This window comes from Primulina tabacum, chromosome 10 (genome assembly GCF_025594145.1).
Source record: "Primulina tabacum isolate GXHZ01 chromosome 10, ASM2559414v2, whole genome shotgun sequence".
NCBI lineage: Eukaryota > Viridiplantae > Streptophyta > Magnoliopsida > Lamiales > Gesneriaceae > Primulina > Primulina tabacum.
In genome coordinates, this window is record NC_134559.1 from 2,658,940 (window position 1) to 2,681,484 (window position 22,545).

The following is a 22,545-nucleotide window of genomic DNA, read 5'->3' on the forward strand; positions in this document are numbered from 1 at the left end:
CAAGGTCCATTTCCAACAACTCTTCATGGAGAAAATAAATTAGCAACACGTTCTTGAAGCAGCAACTAACAAGAAAAGTGTCGTCGAAAGGAAACACCAACGAATACGAACAGTCGAATGAAGGCTACGAGAATGGTCTCGATTTAAAACACGAGAAAGCAAGCTCAGGAACAATCTTAAATTCTTAATTGAACTTTTCAAATTTTTTTTAGATATATTTATTTTTTGTTTAGTTTATATTTCTCAATTAATTGTAAAATGCTATTTTTTGTGCAATTCATAAGTCTATGAAAACTACTATTACTTGATCATGGCTTCTTGTCCATTTCAGAAACGCTCAGACATTGATTATTACAATATAACAATAATTATCTTAAAAAATAATTATAAAGAAATAAAATCGATATTTAATTCTTATTCACTTGCGAAAGACCAAACGTGGAGCTGCGGCGTCATGTACGGAAACCTCGGTCGTAAGACGGCCTTCGCCGCCGCTATAGTCAGCACAGCTACCCGTTCCTTCGTCCACGGGTGCAATCATGGGTTGCGCAGAGTTTTTCCTGTGACTAGTATCCGCGCGGCGCCTACTCGAGGGCCTTTGGTTCCCACCAGTAGAAGTTTCGACACGGACGCCCGTATCTCATCCCCCCTCACTTTTTTTTTTAAACTTCTAATTCATGATCCAATATCCATACGAAATTATATGATTCCTTATTTATTACTTTATGTATCGTTGTTTTCATTTAGTAATTTGCGAGCTTTTATGTTGGGATTCGAGAGATTGATGTTCATCAAGAATTGCGTGCAATCGATTAATTAACTAACTTTTGCATGTTTCTATCGATTGGCAAGAAGCTTTTGGTTGGAATAAGCGTGAAAAGGATTGGAGCGGTTTTACTAAAAGTCTAAAAGTCGGGTCTTTGATTTGGTTGTGTAGCTTCATCTTGTTGGTTTCTTGAGTAATAACTCAACTGCCTCTTGGAATGTGACTGGTCTGTTGTCCGTAGTGTCTTCTGTACAGTGAAGTGAGCATATCTAGTGCTTCTTAGGTCTCGGATTTCGTTTTATGTCTTATAATGTGGTTGATATTGTTGGTTCTTCCATCTGGACTACTAGCCTTTTGGGTTGGGGCACTAGTTGTGGTTTATAGCCTAACGGATGTTCTCTCCTAAATTGGTTTCGTAATTTGGTAAGGAAATTTGTACTGACAGCACGAAGATGTTTGCATAGATTTTAGTCTCTTGCATCTTTTTTTTTTTTTTTGAGATCATAGTTTCTGAAGGCACAAAGCAGCATGTATATAGCAGAGTGTGGATGTAAAGAGTATTTAAGTGTGAGGTCCTAAGAGACAAAAATAGTATAATCTGAACAACCAAAGAGAATTTGTTTGTCTATTGAACAGCAATAGAAATTGGTGTTAATTTGATTTTTAGGATGATTTTTCCTTGCATATCACCTTCCCTGAATTTAAAACTGCCTTGACGGATAAAGAGCTTTAAATCTCGTGCTTCACAATCAAGAGGCATACTTCATTGAAGGGTTGACTTTGGCATGCGTTTGGGTGTATCACCGCATCTCTCTGAGCCTTTGGTCTATTAACACATCTCATGGGCTTTTAAAAACTGTATGTTAGGAGCATAAAAGCTTTTGTGTCAATTGGTCTCGCTGGACTTCTAATTTCAGTGAAAATCTTCCGTAGCTTCAGTGGTCACAGAAGCATCGGCTAAGATTATTGATGGAAATTCAGTGGCCAGAGACATCAGAGACGAAATGGCTACTGAAATATCAAAGATGAAGGAATCTTCAGGGGTTGTTCCTGGACTGGGAGTCATTCTTGTCGGGGACCGGAAAGATTCTGCAACTTATGTAGAAAACAAGAAGATAGCCTGTGAAGCTGTAGGAATCAATTCCCATATAGTGCACTTGCCTGAAGACTCCTCAGAACTAGAAGTGCTTAAGCATATTTCAGGGTTCAATGATGATCCTTCAGTCAATGGTATCCTTGTTCAGTTGCCTTTACCTTCTGTAAGACTCTAAAAATTAGTGTCTTTAGTTCTTTGTGAAATTCTTGCTTTACAAGAATGTGATTATGGATTTGTAAACATTAAATAAATCACAAGGTCTTTCTAAACGTCTTAATGTGTCTCTCCAGCATATGAATGAGCAGAATATCTTAAATGCTGTTCGTATTGAAAAGGATGTGGATGGACTCAACCCACTAAACATTGGTCTTTTAGCCATGTTAGATAGAGAACCTCTATTTGTTCCATGTACGCCCAAGGGATGCATAGAGTTGTTGCATAGATATGGTCTTTCTATCGAGGGAAAGAGGGCTGTTGTAATTGGCAGGAGTAATATTGTGGGATTGCCTGCTGCTCTTCTTCTGCAAGTATATACTTTCTTGATTCATTGAAGATTAAACAATATTTCTATTCCCTGAATATATTGTTTGTTCTGGTAGAGGGAATATGCCACGGTCACTGTCGTTCAGCGAGGAACAAAAAATCCCGAGGAGGTCACTAGAGAAGCTGATATTTAATCTCAGCTGTGGGTCAGCCAAACCTGGTTAGAGGTAGCTGGATCAAGCCTGGCTCAGTTGTCATTGATGTTGGAATTAATCCCATTAAGGTAAGAAACCTTTTTACAGGTCTTCTTATCAATCCCTCTTGCACCCTTTAGTTGAATTATAAAGATTGTTGTACCTTCACACGTGGCAGGATGATACTAGCCCACAAGGCTATCGAATGGTTGGAGATATTTGTTTTGAGGAAGCAAGCAAAATTGCTTCAGCTATCACCCCAGTCCCAGGTGGAGTTGGACCAATGACCATAGCAATGCTTCTCTCAAATACACTTATCTCTGCCAAGAGAGCTAATCAATGTTTCCGAAATGAGACCAGACCTGCCAAAGCTATCAAGAACTGGAGGATTCCGTTGTCTGAAACAAGCAGTAAAACTGGAGGAACAAAGAATTGGTGAGAGGTAGGGAGGGGGTATTTTATTTTTTAACCTCGGTCAACTCTTTTTTTAAGAAAATGACCTCCTCAAGTGTAAAAAAGAGTTGACCGAGGTTATTTAACCAATTTCCTCGGTAGGGAGTCACAAACGCCTCGTCACGGCATTGGTGGTGTTTAATTGGAGAAAAGATGGAATTGGTGACCACCATTAAAAAAACCTAGTTAAACAACCGACAAACTGGTGATCTGGTGGAGTGGATTTACTGCAGGTGTTTCTTTCATTATCCTTTTCCCTCCCTTTTAATATGGATAGTGATACCGCTTATTCTTATCATTCAGAAGACCGATGTCTTGGGGTATGCTGTATCTGTTCTCAAGCAGCTTAGAGATTTTGGGCAGTGCATAATTGCTGAAATCCATGGCTGAAACACATACAATCCAGGTTCAGATTTGAGGCGCAGAATCTTTGTACATCCGGCTACAATTGGAGAAAGGAAATAGGAACAGTGCGTATCAAAAAACATGTTCATCGAATTATTAATTTAGTAAATATTATACGCTATTCGAGCAAAGCAATTTATCATAAAATTGACATTGAAATACCCAGGAAATTAAAAAAGGTACGGCTTTGATGAGAGGTTTATGATTATTTCCTGAGCCATTTGCAGCGGGGGGGGGGGGGGGGGGTTTATGATTATTAAATATTCATTAAAATATTTATTAAAATAAACAAAAATTTATGAGATCGTTTCATGAGTTAATTTCGTGAGAATCAAATTTGTGATAAGATCTTTTGTTTGACTTAATCTATGATAAAATATTAATTTTCACTCTAGACGAGAATCGAGTTTACTCGTCAGATCAGCGAAAAAATTAATAATAAAAAAGAAAGTAATACCACTGAATAAATATTAAAAGCCAAACATTTTGGACTTGTCGATTGTCATATCTCTTCCATGTTAGGTTCTCAAATATTACATTTTGTCAAGGGTAAGTCAACAAACTAACAATATGTCTATTTTTTTAAGTTAAAAATTTGTGTGATACGGTTTCACGGATCGTATTTTGTGAGACAGATTTTTTATTTGAGTCATCCATGAAAAATTATTACTTTTTATGCTAAGAGTATTATTTTTTAATGTGAATATCGATAAGGTTGACCGATTTCACAGATAAAGATTCGCGAGACCGTATCACAAAAGACCTACTCTTTTTTTTAATTGAAAATAGTGGAAATATACCGCTGCACGTCTCAACTTTCTTCTTTTTTCGATGATGATTTGGATAAAACAATTTTATTTTATTAAATGAATGACAAACTTTGGCATAAAATGTCTACTTTAACAAATTAAATTTATATACTTTTAAAATGAAGGCATATATATTAATATTATTGTTGACTCGCTCGTTCAATTGATCGAACACGTAGGTGTGGCTGAGCTATTTTTCTTGAATTTATAATATACTTTATATATGAATAAATTTGAAATGGAAAATTTACTTGGAGATTATTTCAAATTTATTACATTTTACTACTCAGTTTCCTCAAAAATATATATACATCCTAACATTTTGAGAAAAATTTAAGCCAAAATTTCCCCAAACTGACCAATGTATCGACAAATTATTAATAAATTGGATTTCTCTAATATGGAAAATGTTAGAAAATTGGATTCAATTGTATTGCTACGTTCCAAACACGCCCTTATTATCTGACCAATCACAGGCTTCGCTGTAATCGCAATCAAACTAACCACGCAGCGCGTGAGAGCTACGATGAGCCTGAATTCATGTGATTCTAACCTCTTCACATATTTTTCGAATCTTCTTCTTCACCAGCTCGTTTTCGCTATTTCTTTTGTGGATAATTTTCCGAGCATTTTTCTCCCCAAATCAGCACCCTGATTCGTGTTTGTGTTTTTGCACTAATCTTCTCAGATGGTAATTGTTGTGCTTGTTAAGAAAAGTCTTGTCTTTTGGATTCCACAATTCCTGCGCTGCTTGCTTGCGATATCCAGGTGAAGCACAATAATGGCTTTATTACGTTTTCACAGTTATTTTGTTCAATATTTACGTTTGCTAGCAGAATATCTCGTGATTTGATTTTTTAAGTGTTTGGTTTTTTTCTGCCATTTACGTGGGATTTGCGCATCCGTTTTCGTCCGTAATTATTGTGTTGGAGGCATTGGATGGGATTATTTCGCCACTAGTTAGCTAATTTCTTGAGATTCTATTGGTTGATGATTCTGGTAGTGGAATTATGTGTTCCAGTCACAAATCTCTGATATGGGTGTCAATTATCTTTTGTTCGATTAAAGTTGACAATTTCAATTACTGCTTCGATATCCAGCCTAGGGCGACCGAATCTTGCTGACAAACTTTCAATTTTTTTTGTTAATGCAGATAAGGCGTTTCTTGTTATGCTCTTGGTGTTAGCTATGGCTAAATTGTCCATGAGGTATCTCTGAAGAAGCTATCAGCGTTCAATCTCACGAGTGTATGGATAAGAAGCAACATATAGTGATATTTACTACAGCTAGCCTTCCATGGCTAACTGGAACTGCTGTCAACCCTCTTTTTCGTGCAGCATATCTCGCTAAAAATGAGGAGCGAAAAGTTACTTTGGTGATTCCTTGGTTGAAATTGAAGGACCAAGAGCGCGTCTATCCAAACAAAATTACATTTAGTTCTCCATCGGAACAGGAAGCCTATGTTCGCCAGTGGCTGGAAGAAAGGTCTGGATTGGTATCCAGTTTTACAATATGTTTCTATCCCGGGAAAGTAAGTCTATTCGTGAAAGTAGATTGAGCATGCATGTATAGCTGTTAAAATATTAGCTCCTCGAGGTCCATTCTAAAGTTGGTAGCCTGTTTTTGTTTGTAAAAGTTTTCTTATACCCCCATATATATCATCTATATTTTGCTTTGTTCAAATGTTTTTAAGTCTGACGCTCATTGTTGTACGTGATCAATAGCTCCTGTATGCTAGTTATGACTAGTCAGAAAAGGCTCTCTTAGTTTTACATGTAGGGTATGTTGAGAGGGAAATAAGCATCTGAAGAATATTTTTGCATTTATATGTCTACATATATTCAGATGCTTATTTCTGCTCAGTTCAATCATAAATATATGATATTGATAAGATCTTTGATGCCTTTGTGAAAAGTGGAATTCATACTAATCATATTACTGCAATTTTGAAACGTTAATTCACCATGCTAAATTAAACCCAATCTGATCATTTTTCATGCGCTTTCGTTCTTGACTGCAGTTTTCTCTACATAAACGGAGCATTCTTGCTTTGGGGGACATTACTGAAGTGATCCCAGATGAAGAGGCAGATGTCGCCGTCCTTGAAGAACCTGAGCATCTCACGTGGTATCATCATGGGAAAAGGTGGAAAACAAAATTTCGCTTGGTTGTTGGGATTGTTCACACTAATTATCTGGAATATGTGAGGAGAGAGAAGAATGGGCAACTGCAAGCTTTTTTCCTAAAATACATGAACAGTTGGGTTGTGAATATATATTGTCACAGGGTATGCTTCTCGGCAACTGTCCATTTCTGTCGCTAATTTATTGCGAGAGAACTTTATGCGTCTTTTACATTTTAGTCTCTTCAAATAAGAATTTCTTGCATTACAGGCGTCTCTTGATTGATATATTCTGACATTGTAACTTCCTACAATTGTAAGGTAATAAGATTATCAGCTGCCACCCAAGAACTTCCAAGGTCTGTAGTCTGCAATGTACATGGAGTAAACCCGAGATTTCTTGATATTGGCTTGAAAAAGAAAGAACAACTACATAACGGAGACCACGCCTTCACGAAAGGCGTTTATTACATTGGGAAGATGGTGTGGAGTAAAGGCTACAAAGAACTACTTAAACTTCTTCGGGATCACCAAAAAGAGCTAATTGGACTTGAGGTTGATTTATATGGTAGCGGGGAGGACTCTGATCAAGTTCAGGAAGCTGCTAAAAATTTGGAAATACCCGTCAGGGTTCATCCTGGGTGTGATCACGGCGATCCTTTATTTCATGAGTAAGCTTGTAGCATTGTTCTTTGATATGATATTTGTTGTACCTGTTTTACACATTTGGTTGAATTTTTGTTCAAGCTAATTATTGTGCGCTAAATTGTTTTTTTTTTTAACAATTATTATCAGTCATTGATTAATTACAATGTTGATAATGGTTGGATTTTATTTTTTTTCTTCCTCTAGCTATAAGGTGTTCTTGAATCCTAGCACCACAGATGTAGTTTGCACAAGCCACAGCTGAAGCTTTGGCAATGGGCAAAATAGTCGTATGCGCCAATCATCCCTCGAATGATTTCTTCAAGCAGTTTCCAAATTGTCGAACATATGATGATGGGGAGGGGTTCGTTAGGGAAACACTCCAGGCGTTGCAAGATCAACCTGCCCCACAAACTGATGCTCAAAGGCATGAGCTATCCTGGGAGGCGGCCACAGAACGATTCCTAAATGCTGCACAGCTCAACAACTTGCTTGCAAAAAAATTCACAAAAACACCCTCAAAGCTTTTCATGTCAACATCTATGAACATGAGGAGTCGTCTCGAAGATGCATCCACCTCTGTTCATTTAATGGGAACTGCATTCTTTAGTACACAACCAGATGAAGAGCAATGCAAAGAGGTTGGCTTATCTGTTCCTTCGAAAAAACAGTCAACTCCTTCGAGAAAATGGGTTTTCTAGAATTGATAGATGATTGCCGGCAAGTTAGCTTTCAGAGGTACGTACTTAAGTGATTACTGCACTTTTAAAGTCGTTTCTTGTGAGCTTTTTTATGGGGGGTTTATATTTTTACATTTGTAACATGTATAATGATGATTTGTAGGAACCAGTTAATGCAGAAAATAAATGTATTTGGATTCTCTCTTTTCTCGTAGCAGCAAGGATTATTACTTGATGTATGTTTTGATGTATTATGTTTGGTTGTGATCTCTCCAACACACATATAACATATTGATTCACAAGTGATATACATGACACGAGACATGCAATGAGTGATCCATCCAAGCACTAGCAGTGGCGGAACCCAATGAGGGGGGTGGGGGTCGATGTACATTCAGAAAAATGGCTTCACAAAACACCAAATCTTTGTCCTTCGATAATATTTTATTTCAAGAACACATGAATCCTTGAAGTCTGCACAAATAAAAGGTTGCCAAACATAATTTGTTCGTTCAAACTTTAAACACGGCAGTAGCAGAGATAATCTGCGCACACAACATATTTTTGCTCAATTTTAAGACAAGAAAGGTGCTGGAATATAATGCAACTTCCTCTATGATCCATATTTAGTCAAACGACGATTCTTTCCATCCCCCAAGGTTATCCTCATTGCCAAATTCTCTTTCACAGTTTTCCTGCAACAAAGATCATAGAGTATCCAAAAATGAGAATAAAAAGAGTAAAGTGACACTCATACCAGTTACAACATGAGCGTGTGAGTATGTATAGGCATAAAGTCGAGCTGAGTCTTAATTAAAAGCACAAAGGGATCCATATATACTGACACAAGCCTCCGCATTAATTCTAAAAGCCATTTAGTTCTCATTTTAAAACACTTGAAACGTAAAACTAGGTAGAGTCCCAAATCAGGAAGAGCATCCATATCAGCATATAACTCAAATAAGCAAAGGGCATACAACCTACAGTACACTAAAATTTATAAATACAGGGTGAAAATTCTTGTATTTTGCACAAAAAAACACATAATAGATGCCAATCCCAATTGATGGGAAAAGGCTGTCCCTGCTCGACGTGGAGCTGAATATAAGGCATCTTAGAATCCCCAGTAAAATCACAATACTCACTCTTAATTTAAATATTGCACTTAGTAAGGGAATATTTATTGATTTTCGTGCAGGAAATTTTACTCAGAGTACTCAATTTAGTAACCTGAGGAAAGAACTTGAGGCCAACTCTTATCTCTCCACAGTACTGTTCATCCTTGACAACATTGTATGCAGCTGGTGGCATGGCTTCTACGACAAACGCTGGCTCCAGAGGAATACTGTGCATTTAGAAAACAAAAATAAAATAAAAGTTCAACAAGAATTTTTAACTGTGAACAAAAATAAATCCAAGCATCTCATTTATTGATCATAATATAATAAACTAGAATAGCACTCACATTGCTTCTCCAACAAAATCATCACTAGAGAAATTATCACTATCCATTATTTTGATTCTGATTTCCGTTACGCCGCTAGAGACAGTGAAAAGGAAGGTCTCATTCCATTCAGGGCTAGATCCTTGTCCTGCACGTGTGTACGCCAAGAAAAAATGACAGCGGATTTTTTAAGAAATGGTTAGCAATATTATTATCTCTGCATATATTAAGAAAGCCCAATATTGAAAACAACACCAAACCTTTTGCAACACTGCTTTTTTTCTCCTGAGTTCGGCAAGTTACAACGGCATAAGGGTCAATGTTAGCTGCCAAGTACCAAACAATCAGACTCGTTATAGACAAACTCAGAAAACTTTGCATTTCAAATATCCGGCTACTCTTAACCTCAGTTCTTATGTTTATCGTCAGATGTATCACTTAAAAGATCCGAAACATGGCAAGTACGATGGAACATATTGTGAGCATCTGGTTCTTGTCATGGAAGATGTGACACTATGTTTAGCACAAGACAATGTCAGGGAACTTTGGTGGTTTCGTAGCATGGGTTCTAATTTTGATGGAAACAGCCCAAAATATCTCCAGACATTTGAACAACATAGATATATGGTTATAGCAACAGACATTCCTCAATTTTGCGTAGGTTCATGTTATTTTTTTATTTCAAAGAAACGGAAACGAGTTTAATGCAAATATTAATCAGAATTGCAGTCAATATATCTCTCAGATGAGAAGAACATCACTGTTTCGGATGTTAATGAATAAAATTACATCACTTAACAAGAAGCCAATCACCACACATGATCATTCAACAAACTCCAGATCTTCTGTTTCTGTACAATCTTCCATCCTAGATGAAATCGTCTCCCATTTTATGCAGACAGACGAGTGAAACATTTCATTTAAACTAAATTAAAAAATTATTCAGAACACACTTTGTCATTGGTATGTATACATAAAATATGGTATGAAAATCAAATACATAAATAGAGTGAGATGTTGAGTGAACACCATTTGTAAAGCACGTGAAATGAAATGTTATAAATCACAAAAAGAAACCAACAGATTCGTCCAAATCGTCCGAACAATTTCAGACTCAAAAAATCCATATCCAAAATCAAATCTATTCTTTCAAAGATCAAACTTGAAAATACAGAAACACGGAAGGTTGGATCTTGATAACCCAGAAACACAAATAGCAGAATCACATGACATCAAGAACGAGGAAAATCAAAACAACTTTAAGACAAAAACTATTTAAGAGAATCAACATAAACCCAAGGAAAAAAATTTAGCCCATCAGAACTCGCAAAAAATTAAAGACAAACAAATATCGGATCTTTCATTTTTAGTTTGGATGATTATAGACATATATACGGAATAAAGTAGTAGCGTCCTCGAAACCTTCGGCTGAAACACACCAAGAAAATGATGACCATTTTAAAATTTAACAGAAACCAAGAATAAATTTATACACGAGAAGAAACGAATCCCATCGACATTCAGTACCCATTTTAATAAAGAAACAGACATAGCTAAAGCTTTGATCTTTGATAATTATACGTACATAAAAAATCAGTGTCATCAAGTCCTTTGGCAGAAACAAGGAGGACTTCAAGCGTTCCTCGAGGCATCTTGGGGATCGGAATGAAATGTAAGATTGGGATTCAAAAGATTTTGAACAGGTCCTCTACTCTCTTCCACTTCTTCTTGTCAGATGACTGAGAAATGAGAAACGTACGACCATGAAATCATGCGATGTTGTCTGAAACCCGGTTTGAGTTTACTCGGCCCAGTTCGTAACGGTTCAAATGCTTCCGGTTCGTTGACCACTTTAATGACTCATTTATCTAACACGTTTTTTTAAAAGGATATATATTTAAAAATTATATATCCCATTTTCATAAAATCTCTCGTTATACATAAATTAATTTTGACTGGATTAATTTTCATCGATTTTTTTAAGATTATTTGATATTTAAAAAATCTTTAAATATCAAATAATAAATATATAAGAGGAAGATGCAAAACTACCCCCTATTGTTCACCTAATTTTTTAGGGAAAAAAAATTAAAATATTTTTCAACATAAATACTGATTTAATGAATTTGAATATGAGATGGCAGCTATATTTATCAAGAGAAATCGATAATTTAATAATGTCCAAATTCATCCAAGTTGCGTTTAGATCGAATAACAAATATATTGATTTGTTTGAGTAAATTAATTTATATTTCAGATCTTTTAATTAGTGGTTTTTTTAATCATGAATTTCAAATTTATCGCAATATATAATCACTTCAAATACTTATTCCAAATACTCTTCTAAATATAAATCTTTCAATCCAAAAGCAATTTCAGATTTTTTTTTTGGGACCCAATATGTGTAAAAGTATGTGTATGTTGTAACTACCTTAGAGTCAAACATCATAACTAAATATTATTCCTGACACTTTATTGTTTGAGTAAGTCTCTTGTGAGACGATCTCACGAATCTTTGTCAGTATGACATGTCAACCATAACAATATTCACAATCAAAAATAATACTTTTTCATGGATGATCCAAATAAAAACTCCGTCCCACACAAGTTTTTGCTTTTTTGTTTTTCATTATAATTTTAATATTTTTTTAAAAAAAAAGGTTGAGCCAGAGCATATATAATGATGATGAGCGAGTATTTTTAAGGGAAAGTATGTAAAATATACATACAACAAAAGGAAACTCCTTTCTACAAGGCACTTCAATAGTGGTAAAGGACATATAAAAAAATAGCTAATTAATCTAACACCATGCAGCTAAATCACTACGCGCTAAACCACACACCGATTCTTCAGGTCACCACTTTCTTGAACTCTTTTTTACTTCTTCGCATGGTCTGGAATGAGTCGTTGCAAGAGTTCTGCAGGCACACCGACGAGTTCTGGAAGCAGAAATGGCAGTGGAGTAGATTAGAAGAGATGCCTTTTCGAGTAGATAAACAAGATTTAGTCCGAGAGAAACATATGTAAGTTTACCTTCTTGCGTAAAATTGAACAGGGGAGGTAGGGGGCGCCCATTTGGCAAACATGCGTTAAGTTCTCTCAAGTCGTCAAAAAAAGGATGAGCACAAGCCTCCAACTGGTGAAAAGAGATGAATAATCAAGAACATGGCTTTTATCTCGAAGCTCAAATATGCTACATTTATCAGTGGACCAGAAAACATAAATCATGTTGAAATAATCGAGTAAAGGATCACTTACAGCAGTGAAACGTAGAGTTGGTGAATATTGGAGCAGCCTTGACACTAAATCCACCGCTTCTGTGGGCATTCGTTTATTAAATATCTGAAGGAAAAAAAAAACTCCATTTAGATTTCTTTACAATAACGAGATTATATTAGTTGAGAACGGAGGAGTGTCAGTAGAATCTGGACTCGTGTTCACAACAGACCTTATGCCAGGGGTGAGCTTTGATCTGAGGAAACTTGAATTCTCTATAATCTGGATTCATGCACTTAATTTCTTCTCTTGTTGGAGTCCCCAAAATCTACCATGCAGTTTCATATGTAAATATAAACTTAAGATGCACAAAATAAGACTTGAAAGTAAGAAACATATAGAATCATTAAACATAGTGTACCTTAATAATTTCGACTACTTGATCTACACTGCTTTCTCCGGGAAAGAGAGGCTGTCCTAGAAGTAGTTCGGCCATAACACAACCAACAGACCACATATCAATTGCAGTTGTGTACTCCGTGGCTCCAAAGATTAGTTCCGGAGCCCTGTAATAGCGAGAGCATATGTACGAAATATTTGGTTCACCCGGAACCTGCATCAACCAGGAAATCTCAATAACTTCCATATGATGGCACGAAATTCAGATTTTTGTGTCAAGATAAACATACCAGCATCTTTGCACTTCCAAAATCACAAAGCTTCAGCTGATGTGTGTGGGGATTTACCTGTAGCAAGCATCATAACTAACCAGTTCAAACTTGGTTGAATAAAAAAAACAAATATTTGTTTTTCTTAGGAAATTAGCGAAAACTCTCAAGGACTATCAAAGTGAATAGTTCTAAAGAATGATGCATCATATTGAAAAAGGGGAATATCAACAAGTAAAAAATAACCATACCAAAAGATTCTGTGGTTTTATGTCGCGGTGGCAAACACCAATAACATTATGTATATAATTCAGAGCACGACATATCTGCGATATATGTGAAACAAAACTCAATATTTGCAACGAAAAACCCGACAATGTGAAAAAAGCTTACAAATGCCCCGTTACATCAATAGAACGTTTGCTCTGCGTAGTTTATTACCTGATATGTATATAGCTGCACATAAAAGACAGGCATGTATTGATTCACTCTGGTATAGTGCCTTGAAGCTCGATAAACGGTTTCCGAGACATACTCAAGAACAAGATTAAGGTACACCTCATTCTTTTCAGTGGTAGAATAAAAACAATGCTTCAGTTGAACAACGTTAGGATGACTGAGTAAGCGCATAATCTGCAATTCTCTGTTCTTGTATCTTCTATCCTGTAGAACCTTCTTTATGGCTACCGATTCACACATTTCGAGGCACTTCGCCTAAGAGGCGAATTATAAGAAAATAAAATAAAATTGGTCACATTTATTGCCTTCAAACCTATGCAGTCTCTAGTCACACGCTAGCTTCCAAAATAGACACAAAGCAACCAATTGTACCTGATAAACAACTCCAAATGAACCAGTTCCAACCACGCGCTCGGCCATATAAGACATTGTCTGAGGAATGACAAAGAAAATATTGATGAGCCCAAAATCCCCAAACATAGAAATAAGATAACTTGAATGAATGTTTTCTGGTAGCAACCAACAAAAAATCCAGGCCACAAAGAAAGATAATTCTAATGCTGCAACAGTAGTCCAGAGAGAATAAAATCACCTGTTTTGGTTGTCCATCCCGACCCCCAACAGACGTCACAATTATCTGACCTGCCTCAGTCCCGCTGCCGCTAACAACAGTGGGCTCCATATCCTGGAATAAAGTTGACATTCAGCATTCAAATATAGCGCCAGACGAAGGATTCGCATATTATTTCTGCATCTAGTACAACAAAAATGATCATAGCGAAAGAGAAAAACCTTTACACTGTCCTCTTGGTTATCAGATTTATTATCATCTCTAATTTTCATTTCTTGCATGTCTTTGGGAAGCTCGTCATAGCCAGACTTCTCGGGTCGTCCATGTACATCTGACGTGCTGGCGACAGATTCGGAAGAGTTAGAAGCCATCTGCTGTTCGGGCGCTCTCAAATATTTTTCTCCTGCCTCTGCTTCACGGGCAACTATTTGATCTATTTCTTGCTCCACCTTCGCCCGTTTAATGCCCGAATCCCCACCCTGCAGCAAATGGAGTAGCTTGTATTCACTTACATAAATTTTTCAGGTCAAAGATTTCAGCATCATGAAAATCTAATATCACGAAAACTATGTAATGATCAAAGCGGAAAAAAATTTGAGAGCCTTCCTCAAACTTGGACACCGCAAACTTCACTTACCCCCGAAAAAGATTAGTGTGCCCTCTTGGACAACTTATTTGCATGAGAAATCCGCCAAAGAAAGAAAGAAACTAGCTAATACAGTAAAACATCACAATCGCGGTAACTATTCTAGAACTTTACGAAAAATAAATCGTTAGACATCACAAGAAATGAAATTAAATCCGAAAAAATGATACACATGCTACTTAATAACAATTTTGCATTGATCTACGAGAAATATATAATCCACCAACCATACGCTAGCCTCATCGCCCACAAAGTGAAGAATAGATTTTCATTTCATAATTGTTTCCACATTTAGATAATCACACTTCTTGATTCCTATTCAGACACAACAAAATAAGATAGAGTTTGTTCCAAATAGACTAGTATAAAGCACAAATATCCTGGAGACCGCAAAATTAGTTTGGTTTTACTTTAAACTAAAAGCTGCCTCTCTAATTCTATTTGATCTAAACATGAATCGTATGGTTCGATGGAAAATCAGAGGAGCTCAATGTTAATCTAAGCGTAACAGCTAAAAATTAGCTATTTTACTCGCATACCATTAAAGCATCAACGAAGCCAAAAGAAACTTCAAACATACGACAAAGATGCAGCGGCGAGTTGACCAAATTTATGTGTAACATCATCTTCAAACGGAATGACAAGACTCACAAAAAATCCAAAAAAAATAATCACTATTTTCTCTAATGGTTTTTCTTTCATACAATTTAAGCACAGGTAATTCCACAAATTAACAGACTGATGCACGACATATGTAAAAGATTAAAGCTTTCATCAGTTTCGGTTGTTTTCTCAAATTTTCCAAGCTGCCCATATCAAATTCATACCAAGATCTTCAAGAAATAGATACATAACCAGAAACCCACAAACAAATTTGCAAAAAAGAACGCATATGAGAGAAAATTACAGGATCTGAAACGGAGGAGCGGCCTGAAGCAATGCTCTTGAGCCGACGCATCATATTCATTTTACACTTCTAACCAAACACCAACCAAAAATCAAATCCAGATGGGAAATGAACGAAAATGCTTCCCAGCTCAATCTTTGATCAAAACAAACAATACCAACGATCAAAAAACAAACAGAGAAAAGGGAAACACGAGAAATAGATGTGAACAAGAAGCAAAGAGAAGGTAAAAAAAATGAAAATATTTTCTTCCTCTATCTCTCTTCCTCCAGCATAGATGACGAGAGAGAGAAGGTAAAGACAATGGAAAGAAAACGAAATTCAAGAAATCCTTTCGGTCAAAACTTCAACGCCTAATCATTATTCAATCCGACCAAATTTCTTCCCTTTTGATTTTTGTGTGCAGGTGATCGGACTTTCGTTGTGAGCCGTTGATTCACCTTATTGTGATCGGACGGTGGATATAGTGTAGTAGTTTGAAAATGAAATGACGAAAATGGGCTTAGAGAGTTGAGAAATTTATTAGGTGATTGGCGGAATATTCGGGGGATTTTGGGTTTTCGGCGACTATAATTTGACCGGGCGTTCGCTTTATTGCAGTTAGATTTAGACTTTTGAAATTTTGAATCTTTAAATAAATGTGAACTAATTGACTCCTCTGTTTACACTATAATATATAATTTTAAAAAATCCATGGAAATGCAATTTAATAATTTTTAAATATTGAAATTAGATTGCGTTTAAAAGATTTCGTTTAATGAAAAAAATTATTTTTGAGTTCTAGGAGATATCTTATTATAATTAATTTCGAGACATCGTTTTGAATTTGAAATCTTTATATTATAAATCATCTACGTTTAAAAGAAAATATTTGAAACAAATGATTCGAAATTACTATAGTGATTTGAGGGGTTTCAAATGTCTTATTTAAGCTTTATATTATGTAAACAAATCGAGTTAGCTCGTGAATTTTTTAAGTCGGTTCGATAAATGTTTGATTTTTATTCAAATTTATCGAACTCGAGTCGAATCCGAAGTTGTTCAAACTTTTTTCTAGCCGAACTCGAGACAAAATTTTGTGTTCAATAGTTCGCTAGATTAAATTTTATTAATATATTATATATTAAATATATATGTGTTTATGTACGAGCTTTCGAAATTGCATTCTCGAACCTTAATATCAAACAATAGATCGAATATTCGGCTCGATTCGATTTTTTGACACTACTTTCTAAACATGTCAATCTAGAAATTGTGAAAATAATTAAATCGGATTTGTATACAAAAAATGAAATTCAATTACACAAAATACTCCAAATGTAACTTGAGAATTTGATTAGAGATCATTCGAACTTAAAGCTTTTATCTAGTGAGCATTTGGTTGCTTTTTGGTTTTTTAAAAAACAACATTTAAGCTGTTTTTTTTAATTAAAATTATTTGAAATCATGAATTTTGAGTTTATTTAACTTGTTTGGATGATTTCAATTTGTGAATCGTAAATTCACCCAATATTTTAGGCAAATTTGTAAGTATTTATGACTTATTTTAATTTCTCCAAGGATACTTTTTATTTGAAATCTATTATTAATAAAATACTTTTTCAGCCAAATACCTAACACTCCCTGAATGGAATATGGACCTCATTTAGGAAGTTTGCTCTTTCAAATTTATGGATTGGGCCCAGGTGATGTGGTTTTTGGGTTTGAAGATCTATTTTGAAGTTCTAAATGGGTTGGGCTCAAACTGCACCGATTACGCCCAAATCTAGTTTTAATTCTAACGAAATACCAGAAAAAATGTATACGGAACGGAACACCCACGTTTTTTAAATATTGTCAATTATTTATCGTCGTCCAATTTTAAGTTTTACTCAACTAATTTTATTTTCTAATAATTTTATTTATTTTTCATCACAAGTATTAGGATAAAAATTTGTGTGAGACGGATCTCTTATTTGAGTCATCCATGAAAAAGTATTACTTTTTATGCTAAAAGTATTACTTTTTATTGTTAACATCGGCAGAGTTGACCTGTTTCACAAATAAATATTCGTGAAACCGTCTCATAAGAGACATACTCATCATTATTAGTGTGACACTATATACATCAATCTCGCGTGAAACAAAGAACGGATCTGTTTATTATTTTTAAATTGTTTTTTATAAAAATTTAATACATTTCATTTGATTCTATCTGGAATTTTTTACTCAGTTTATTATTATTTTTAAAAAATAAATAATATTTTACATGTGAATTAATAATAATTTGCATTCTTCAATAAAAATCACAATTCAAATTTCACAAATACAAATTAAAAATAAGATTATTTCAAATTATGAATGGGCCATTGACCCAATCTCTCTTTCTTTATTTACTATTTAAAAAAAAAAAGTTCTCATTGTTGTGAAAAAGTAAAAATTTATGGTAAAAAGTAAAAATCTCAAACTCTCAAAATTTACCAAACTACATACTTTATAATATTTTTTTCTCTACTCAATTGTGATTTTCTTCACAAATGAGAGATCTATTTATAGGAAATCTTTACAAATAATCCAAAAATAAAATACATCATTACATACATCATCACACACTAATTTTCAATATTTACAACTCTTATTTTCAACATTCAAATATTCAATACACACATTTTAAATATTATTTTCCAATACTCCCCCTTGTGATGATGATCATGATACGATGATGTCTTCATTACGTGTTTTTGTACTGCCTCGTTAAAAACCTTACTTAGAAAAACTCATTGGGATAAAAACCATAGTAAGGGAAAAAGAGTGCAGTCACGTAAACTCTCCCTGATGTTGACATGAACAATTCTTCACAAATTTCGTAGATTGCGCATCCCAATATTATATATGTGCTTTCTGAATATTGACGTAGGAAGTGCCTTTGTGAAGAGATCTGATGAGTTTCACTTGATTGAATGTGACGAACATCAATACATCTATTCTTCTCAAGTTCCTTGGTGAATGCGAAGAACTTATGAGGAATATGTTTAGTTCTGTCGCTTTTTATGTATCCTTCTTTCATTTGAGCAACACATGCATCATTATCTTCATATAGTATCACAGGCTTCTCATCAGATGATAATCCGCATGAAATTTGGATTTGTTGGGTCATTGATTTTAACCACACACATTCACGACTTGCTTCATGTAGTGCAATAATCTCGGCATGATTTGATGAAGTTGTTACGAGCGTTTGTTTCTGAGAACACCAAGATATTGCAGTGCCTCCACGAGTAAATACATATCCAGTTTGGGAACGTGCCTTGTGTGGATCAGATAAGTATCCAGCATCAGCATAACCAATTATACTTGGATTAGCATCTTTTGAATACAAAAGTCCCAAGTCTGTCGTTCTTCGTAGATAACGGAATATATGTTTAATTCCGTTCCAGTGTCTCTTTGTTGGATATGTGCTAAATCTTGACAACAGATTCACGGCAAAAGATATATCAGGCCTTGTACAATTTGTAAGGTACATAAGGGCACCGATGACACTTAGATATGGTACTTCTGGACCAAGAATATCTTCATCATCTTCACATGGACGGAATGGATCCTTTTCTATGTTTAATGATCTAACAACCATTGGAGTACTTAAAGGATTTGTTTTATCCATATTAAAACGTTTAAGGATCTTTTCTGTATAATTTGTCTGGTGAACAAACATTCCACATTCTTTTTGTTCAATTTGTAAACCCAGACAATACTTGGTTTTTCCAAGATCCTTCATTTCAAATTCTTCCTTCAAGTATGACACAACTTCTTGAATTTCTTTATTCGTTCCAATGATGTTTAAATCATCAACATATACAGCAATAATTACGCATCCGGATGTTGTTTTCTTAATGAAAACACAAGGGCATATTGAATTATTTACATATCCCTTTTTCATCAAGTGATCACTTAGTCGATTATACCACATTCGACCTGATTGCTTTAACCCATATAATGATCTTTGTAATTTCACAGAATAACATTCCCTGGGTTTTGAACTTTGTGCTTCAGGCATCTTAAATCCTTCAGGGATTTTCATATATATATTACTATCAAGTGATCCATATAAGTAAGCTGTAACAACATCCATAAGACGCATTTCTAAATTTTCAGATACCGCCAAGCTAATCAAATACCGAAACGTAATTGCATCCATCACGGGAGAATACGTTTCTTCATAATCAATTCCAGGCCTTTGAGAAAAACCTTGTGCAACAAGTCGAGCTTTATATCTTACTATTTCATTTTTCTCATTTCGCTTTCGAATAAAAACCCATTTGTATCCAACAGGTTTTACACCTTCAGGTGTAAGGACTATAGGTCCAAAAACATTACGTTTATTTAGCGAATTTAATTCAACCTGGATGACATCTTTCCATTTTATCCAATCCTGCCGATTTTTACATTCACCAAAAGATTTTGGTTCATGATCTTCGTTATCATTTATGATGTCGATTGCCACATTATAAGAAAATATATCATCAATTTCATCTATATCTTTTCGGTTCCATATTTTTCCAGTATTAATATAATTGATAGAGATTTCATGATTCTCGTCAGTTTGTGGTTCTGACAGAACATTTTCATCATCATGTGTTTCTTCAGGAACACCATTCTCTATTTTGTGATCATCATGTGTTTCTTCAGAAACGTCATTCTTTATTTTGTGATCATCGTGTTTCTCTATGAATTTTCTTTTTCGAGGATTTTTATCCTTGGAACCGACTGGCCTTCCACGCTTCAGGCGTTCAATGACATCATGAGTATCTTCCATTTGTTTCTTTGGAATTTCAATTCGAGCAGGGGCATTTGCAGCATGTATATATGATTTAGTTACCCCTTTTGTGTCAGCAAATGCATCTTGTATTTGATTTGCTATTCTTTGCAAGTGTACAATTTGTTGTACATCTTTTTCACATTGTTTTGTTCTTGGATCCAGATGTAACAATGATGATACATACCATGTAATTTCCTTTTCGGTATGTTTCTGTTCTCCCCCTAACATTGGGAAGATTTCCTCATTAAAATGACAATCAGCAAAACGTGCTGTGAACACGTCGTCTGTCTGAGGTTCAAGATATCGAATGATTGATGGACTATCATAACCGATATAAATTCCAACCTTTCTTTGAGGTCCCATTTTCTTTCGTTGCGGTGGTGCAATAGGCACATACACCATACATCCAAAAATTCTCAGATGAGAAATGTCTGGTTCTTTACCAAATGCAAGCTGCAATGGGGAGTATTTATGATATGGACTTGGTCTGATGCGATTTAATGAAGCAGCGTGTAAAATTGCATGTCCCCATATAGAAATAGGGAGCTTTGTTTTCATAATCATTGGTCTAGCAATCATTTGCAGACGTTTAATCAATGATTCAGCCAATCCTTTCTGTGTATGTACATGAGCAACAGGATGCTCAACAATGATTCCCATAGACATACAATAATCATTGAAAGTTTGGGAAGTAAATTCACCAGCATTATCAAGTCTAATTTTCTTGATTGTATAATCGGGAAATTGATTCCTCAATTTTATTATTTGAGCAAGTAATCTTGCAAATGCAACATTTCGAGTTGATAATAAACATACATGTGACCATCTGCTGGAGGCATCAATCAATACCATAAAGTATCTGAATGGTCCACATGGTGGATGGATTGGTCCACAAATATCACCCTGAATACGTTCAAGAAACATTGGTGATTCAGTTTGGATTTTGACTGGTGATGGTCTTATAATAAGTTTTCCAAGAGAACATGCTTTACATTGAAACTTATTATTCTGAAAGATCTTCTGGTCTTTCAGTGGATGACCATGTGTATTTTCTATAATTCTTCGCATCATTGTTGAACCAGGATGTCCCAATCGATCATGCCAATTGGTTAATATCGAAGAATTATCAACTACCATGTTTGATTCAACGGGACTTATATGTGTATAATGCAATCCAGTAGGGAGCATTGGTAGTTTTTCAATCACATATTTCTTTCCTGATTTATATGTGATAAGACACATATATTTCTCATTCCCTTCATTCATTGTTTGAGTATCATACCCATGGGAATATATATCATTAAAACTCAACAAATTTCTTTTCGATTGTGGTGAATATAAAGCATCATTGATCAAAAATTTTGTACCATTAGGTAACAAAAATTGTGCTTTACCACATCCTTTAATCAAGTCTACAGGACCTGATATTGTATTCACCGTTGTTTTTGTTGGTTTTAGTTCCAAGAAATATCTTTTATCTCGGAGGATAGTGTGCATTGTACCACTATCGGGTATGCAAACTTCAGCTTTGCTCATAGCATTTTCCATATTTGAACTTCAAAAAAATATGCAATGAAATAAATTACTTGCAATATATATTTAAATATAACACAAATCATAATTATACAATAAAACATTATTCTATGAATACATGAAAAATAGATTATTGTACATTTATATTCTACCATTATATTGTTCATTTTCAGAGAAATCGTTGAGAAAATCTGCAGCATCAATATTGTTCATTTCTATCCCACCAACATATTGATCATTTACAGAGAAATCATTCATAAAATCACCAGCATCAAAATGAGTTGAATCACTCAAACGGTCATTGCGTTCAGTGAAGTTGGTCTCCTTTTCTTTCCCCTTTAATGATTCTTTATAAAGTTTACAAAGGTGCTCAGGGGCTCGACAAACTTTGGACCAATGTCCTGGAGTACCACATCTGTAACAAGAACTTTCATATCTTTTTGAGTGCTTCTCATTAACACTTGTATTCTCATGATGCCTTTTCTGTGGATGGTTTGGGACGTTCTTTTGAGATGAGTTATAAAAATAACTATCTCGATTATTTTCAAAACCACGGCCTTGACCACGACCACGGCCAATTCCACGTCCACGTCCACGTCCACGTCCACGTCCACGTCCACGACCTCGACCTCGACCTCGACCAAAACCTTGT

The 22,545-nt window shown here is 35.1% G+C and overlaps 3 protein-coding genes, 1 long non-coding RNA gene and 1 pseudogene across 5 annotated transcripts; 2 read left to right on the forward strand and 3 right to left on the reverse strand.

The window, feature by feature from the left end:
* Positions 1-400: 400 nt before the first annotated feature.
* LOC142505123 (bifunctional protein FolD 4, chloroplastic-like) lies at positions 401-3,558 on the forward strand (annotated as a pseudogene).
* LOC142505124 (uncharacterized) lies at positions 952-1,706 on the reverse strand. Its single transcript, XR_012804378.1, has 2 exons — positions 1,135-1,706; positions 952-1,104 (listed from the first exon to the last, which is right to left on the reverse strand). It is a non-coding gene; the product is annotated as an uncharacterized LOC142505124 (long non-coding RNA).
* A 1,151-nt stretch (positions 3,559-4,709) lies between the features above and the next one.
* Positions 4,710-7,853, forward strand: LOC142505555 (digalactosyldiacylglycerol synthase 2, chloroplastic-like). The gene is given in 6 exon segments (XM_075618586.1): positions 4,710-4,974; positions 5,360-5,737; positions 6,227-6,493; positions 6,650-6,999; positions 7,181-7,229; positions 7,231-7,853. Coding segments are annotated over 5 exon segments (1,392 nt in total). The 5' UTR covers positions 4,710-4,974; positions 5,360-5,455; the 3' UTR covers positions 7,675-7,853.
* Positions 7,854-8,066: 213 nt separating this feature from the next.
* On the reverse strand, positions 8,067-10,850 carry LOC142505556 (16 kDa phloem protein 2-like). The gene is made up of 5 exons (XM_075618587.1): positions 10,683-10,850; positions 9,358-9,423; positions 9,119-9,245; positions 8,884-8,998; positions 8,067-8,348 (listed from the first exon to the last, which is right to left on the reverse strand). Exons 1-5 carry the CDS (start codon positions 10,747-10,749, stop codon positions 8,280-8,282), a joined length of 444 nt encoding a protein of 147 aa, XP_075474702.1. The 5' UTR covers positions 10,750-10,850; the 3' UTR covers positions 8,067-8,279.
* Positions 10,851-11,771: 921 nt separating this feature from the next.
* Positions 11,772-15,912, reverse strand: LOC142505553 (shaggy-related protein kinase alpha-like). 2 transcript variants are annotated; one of them, XM_075618585.1, is made up of 12 exons: positions 15,566-15,912; positions 14,240-14,491; positions 14,034-14,126; positions 13,814-13,873; positions 13,424-13,696; positions 13,234-13,308; positions 13,004-13,060; positions 12,736-12,927; positions 12,547-12,642; positions 12,357-12,440; positions 12,132-12,234; positions 11,772-12,037 (listed from the first exon to the last, which is right to left on the reverse strand). In XM_075618585.1, exons 1-12 carry the CDS (start codon positions 15,623-15,625, stop codon positions 11,976-11,978), a joined length of 1,407 nt encoding a protein of 468 aa, XP_075474700.1. In that variant the 5' UTR covers positions 15,626-15,912; the 3' UTR covers positions 11,772-11,975. The 2 variants fall into 2 exon arrangements, with proteins under 2 accessions (XP_075474700.1, XP_075474699.1); XM_075618584.1 differs by having other exon boundaries at positions 14,234-14,491; positions 15,566-15,910.
* Positions 15,913-22,545: the final 6,633 nt, after the last annotated feature.

Coding starts and splice junctions, on each gene's coding strand:
- LOC142505556 (XM_075618587.1), bottom strand. CDS start 10,749: ATGCCTCGAGGAACGCTTGAAGTCCTCCTTGTTTCTGCCAAAGGACTT. Junction 9,246..9,357: donor AAAAAGCAGTGTTGCAAAAG/GTTTGGTGTTGT, acceptor ACACACGTGCAG/GACAAGGATCTAGCCCTGAA. Junction 8,999..9,118: donor GATTTTGTTGGAGAAGCAAT/GTGAGTGCTATT, acceptor CTAAATGCACAG/TATTCCTCTGGAGCCAGCGT.
- LOC142505553 (XM_075618584.1), bottom strand. CDS start 15,625: ATGAATATGATGCGTCGGCTCAAGAGCATTGCTTCAGGCCGCTCCTCC. Junction 13,061..13,233: donor TAAAACCACAGAATCTTTTG/GTATGGTTATTT, acceptor TGCTTGCTACAG/GTAAATCCCCACACACATCA. Junction 12,441..12,546: donor AAGCTCACCCCTGGCATAAG/GTCTGTTGTGAA, acceptor TTTTTCCTTCAG/ATATTTAATAAACGAATGCC.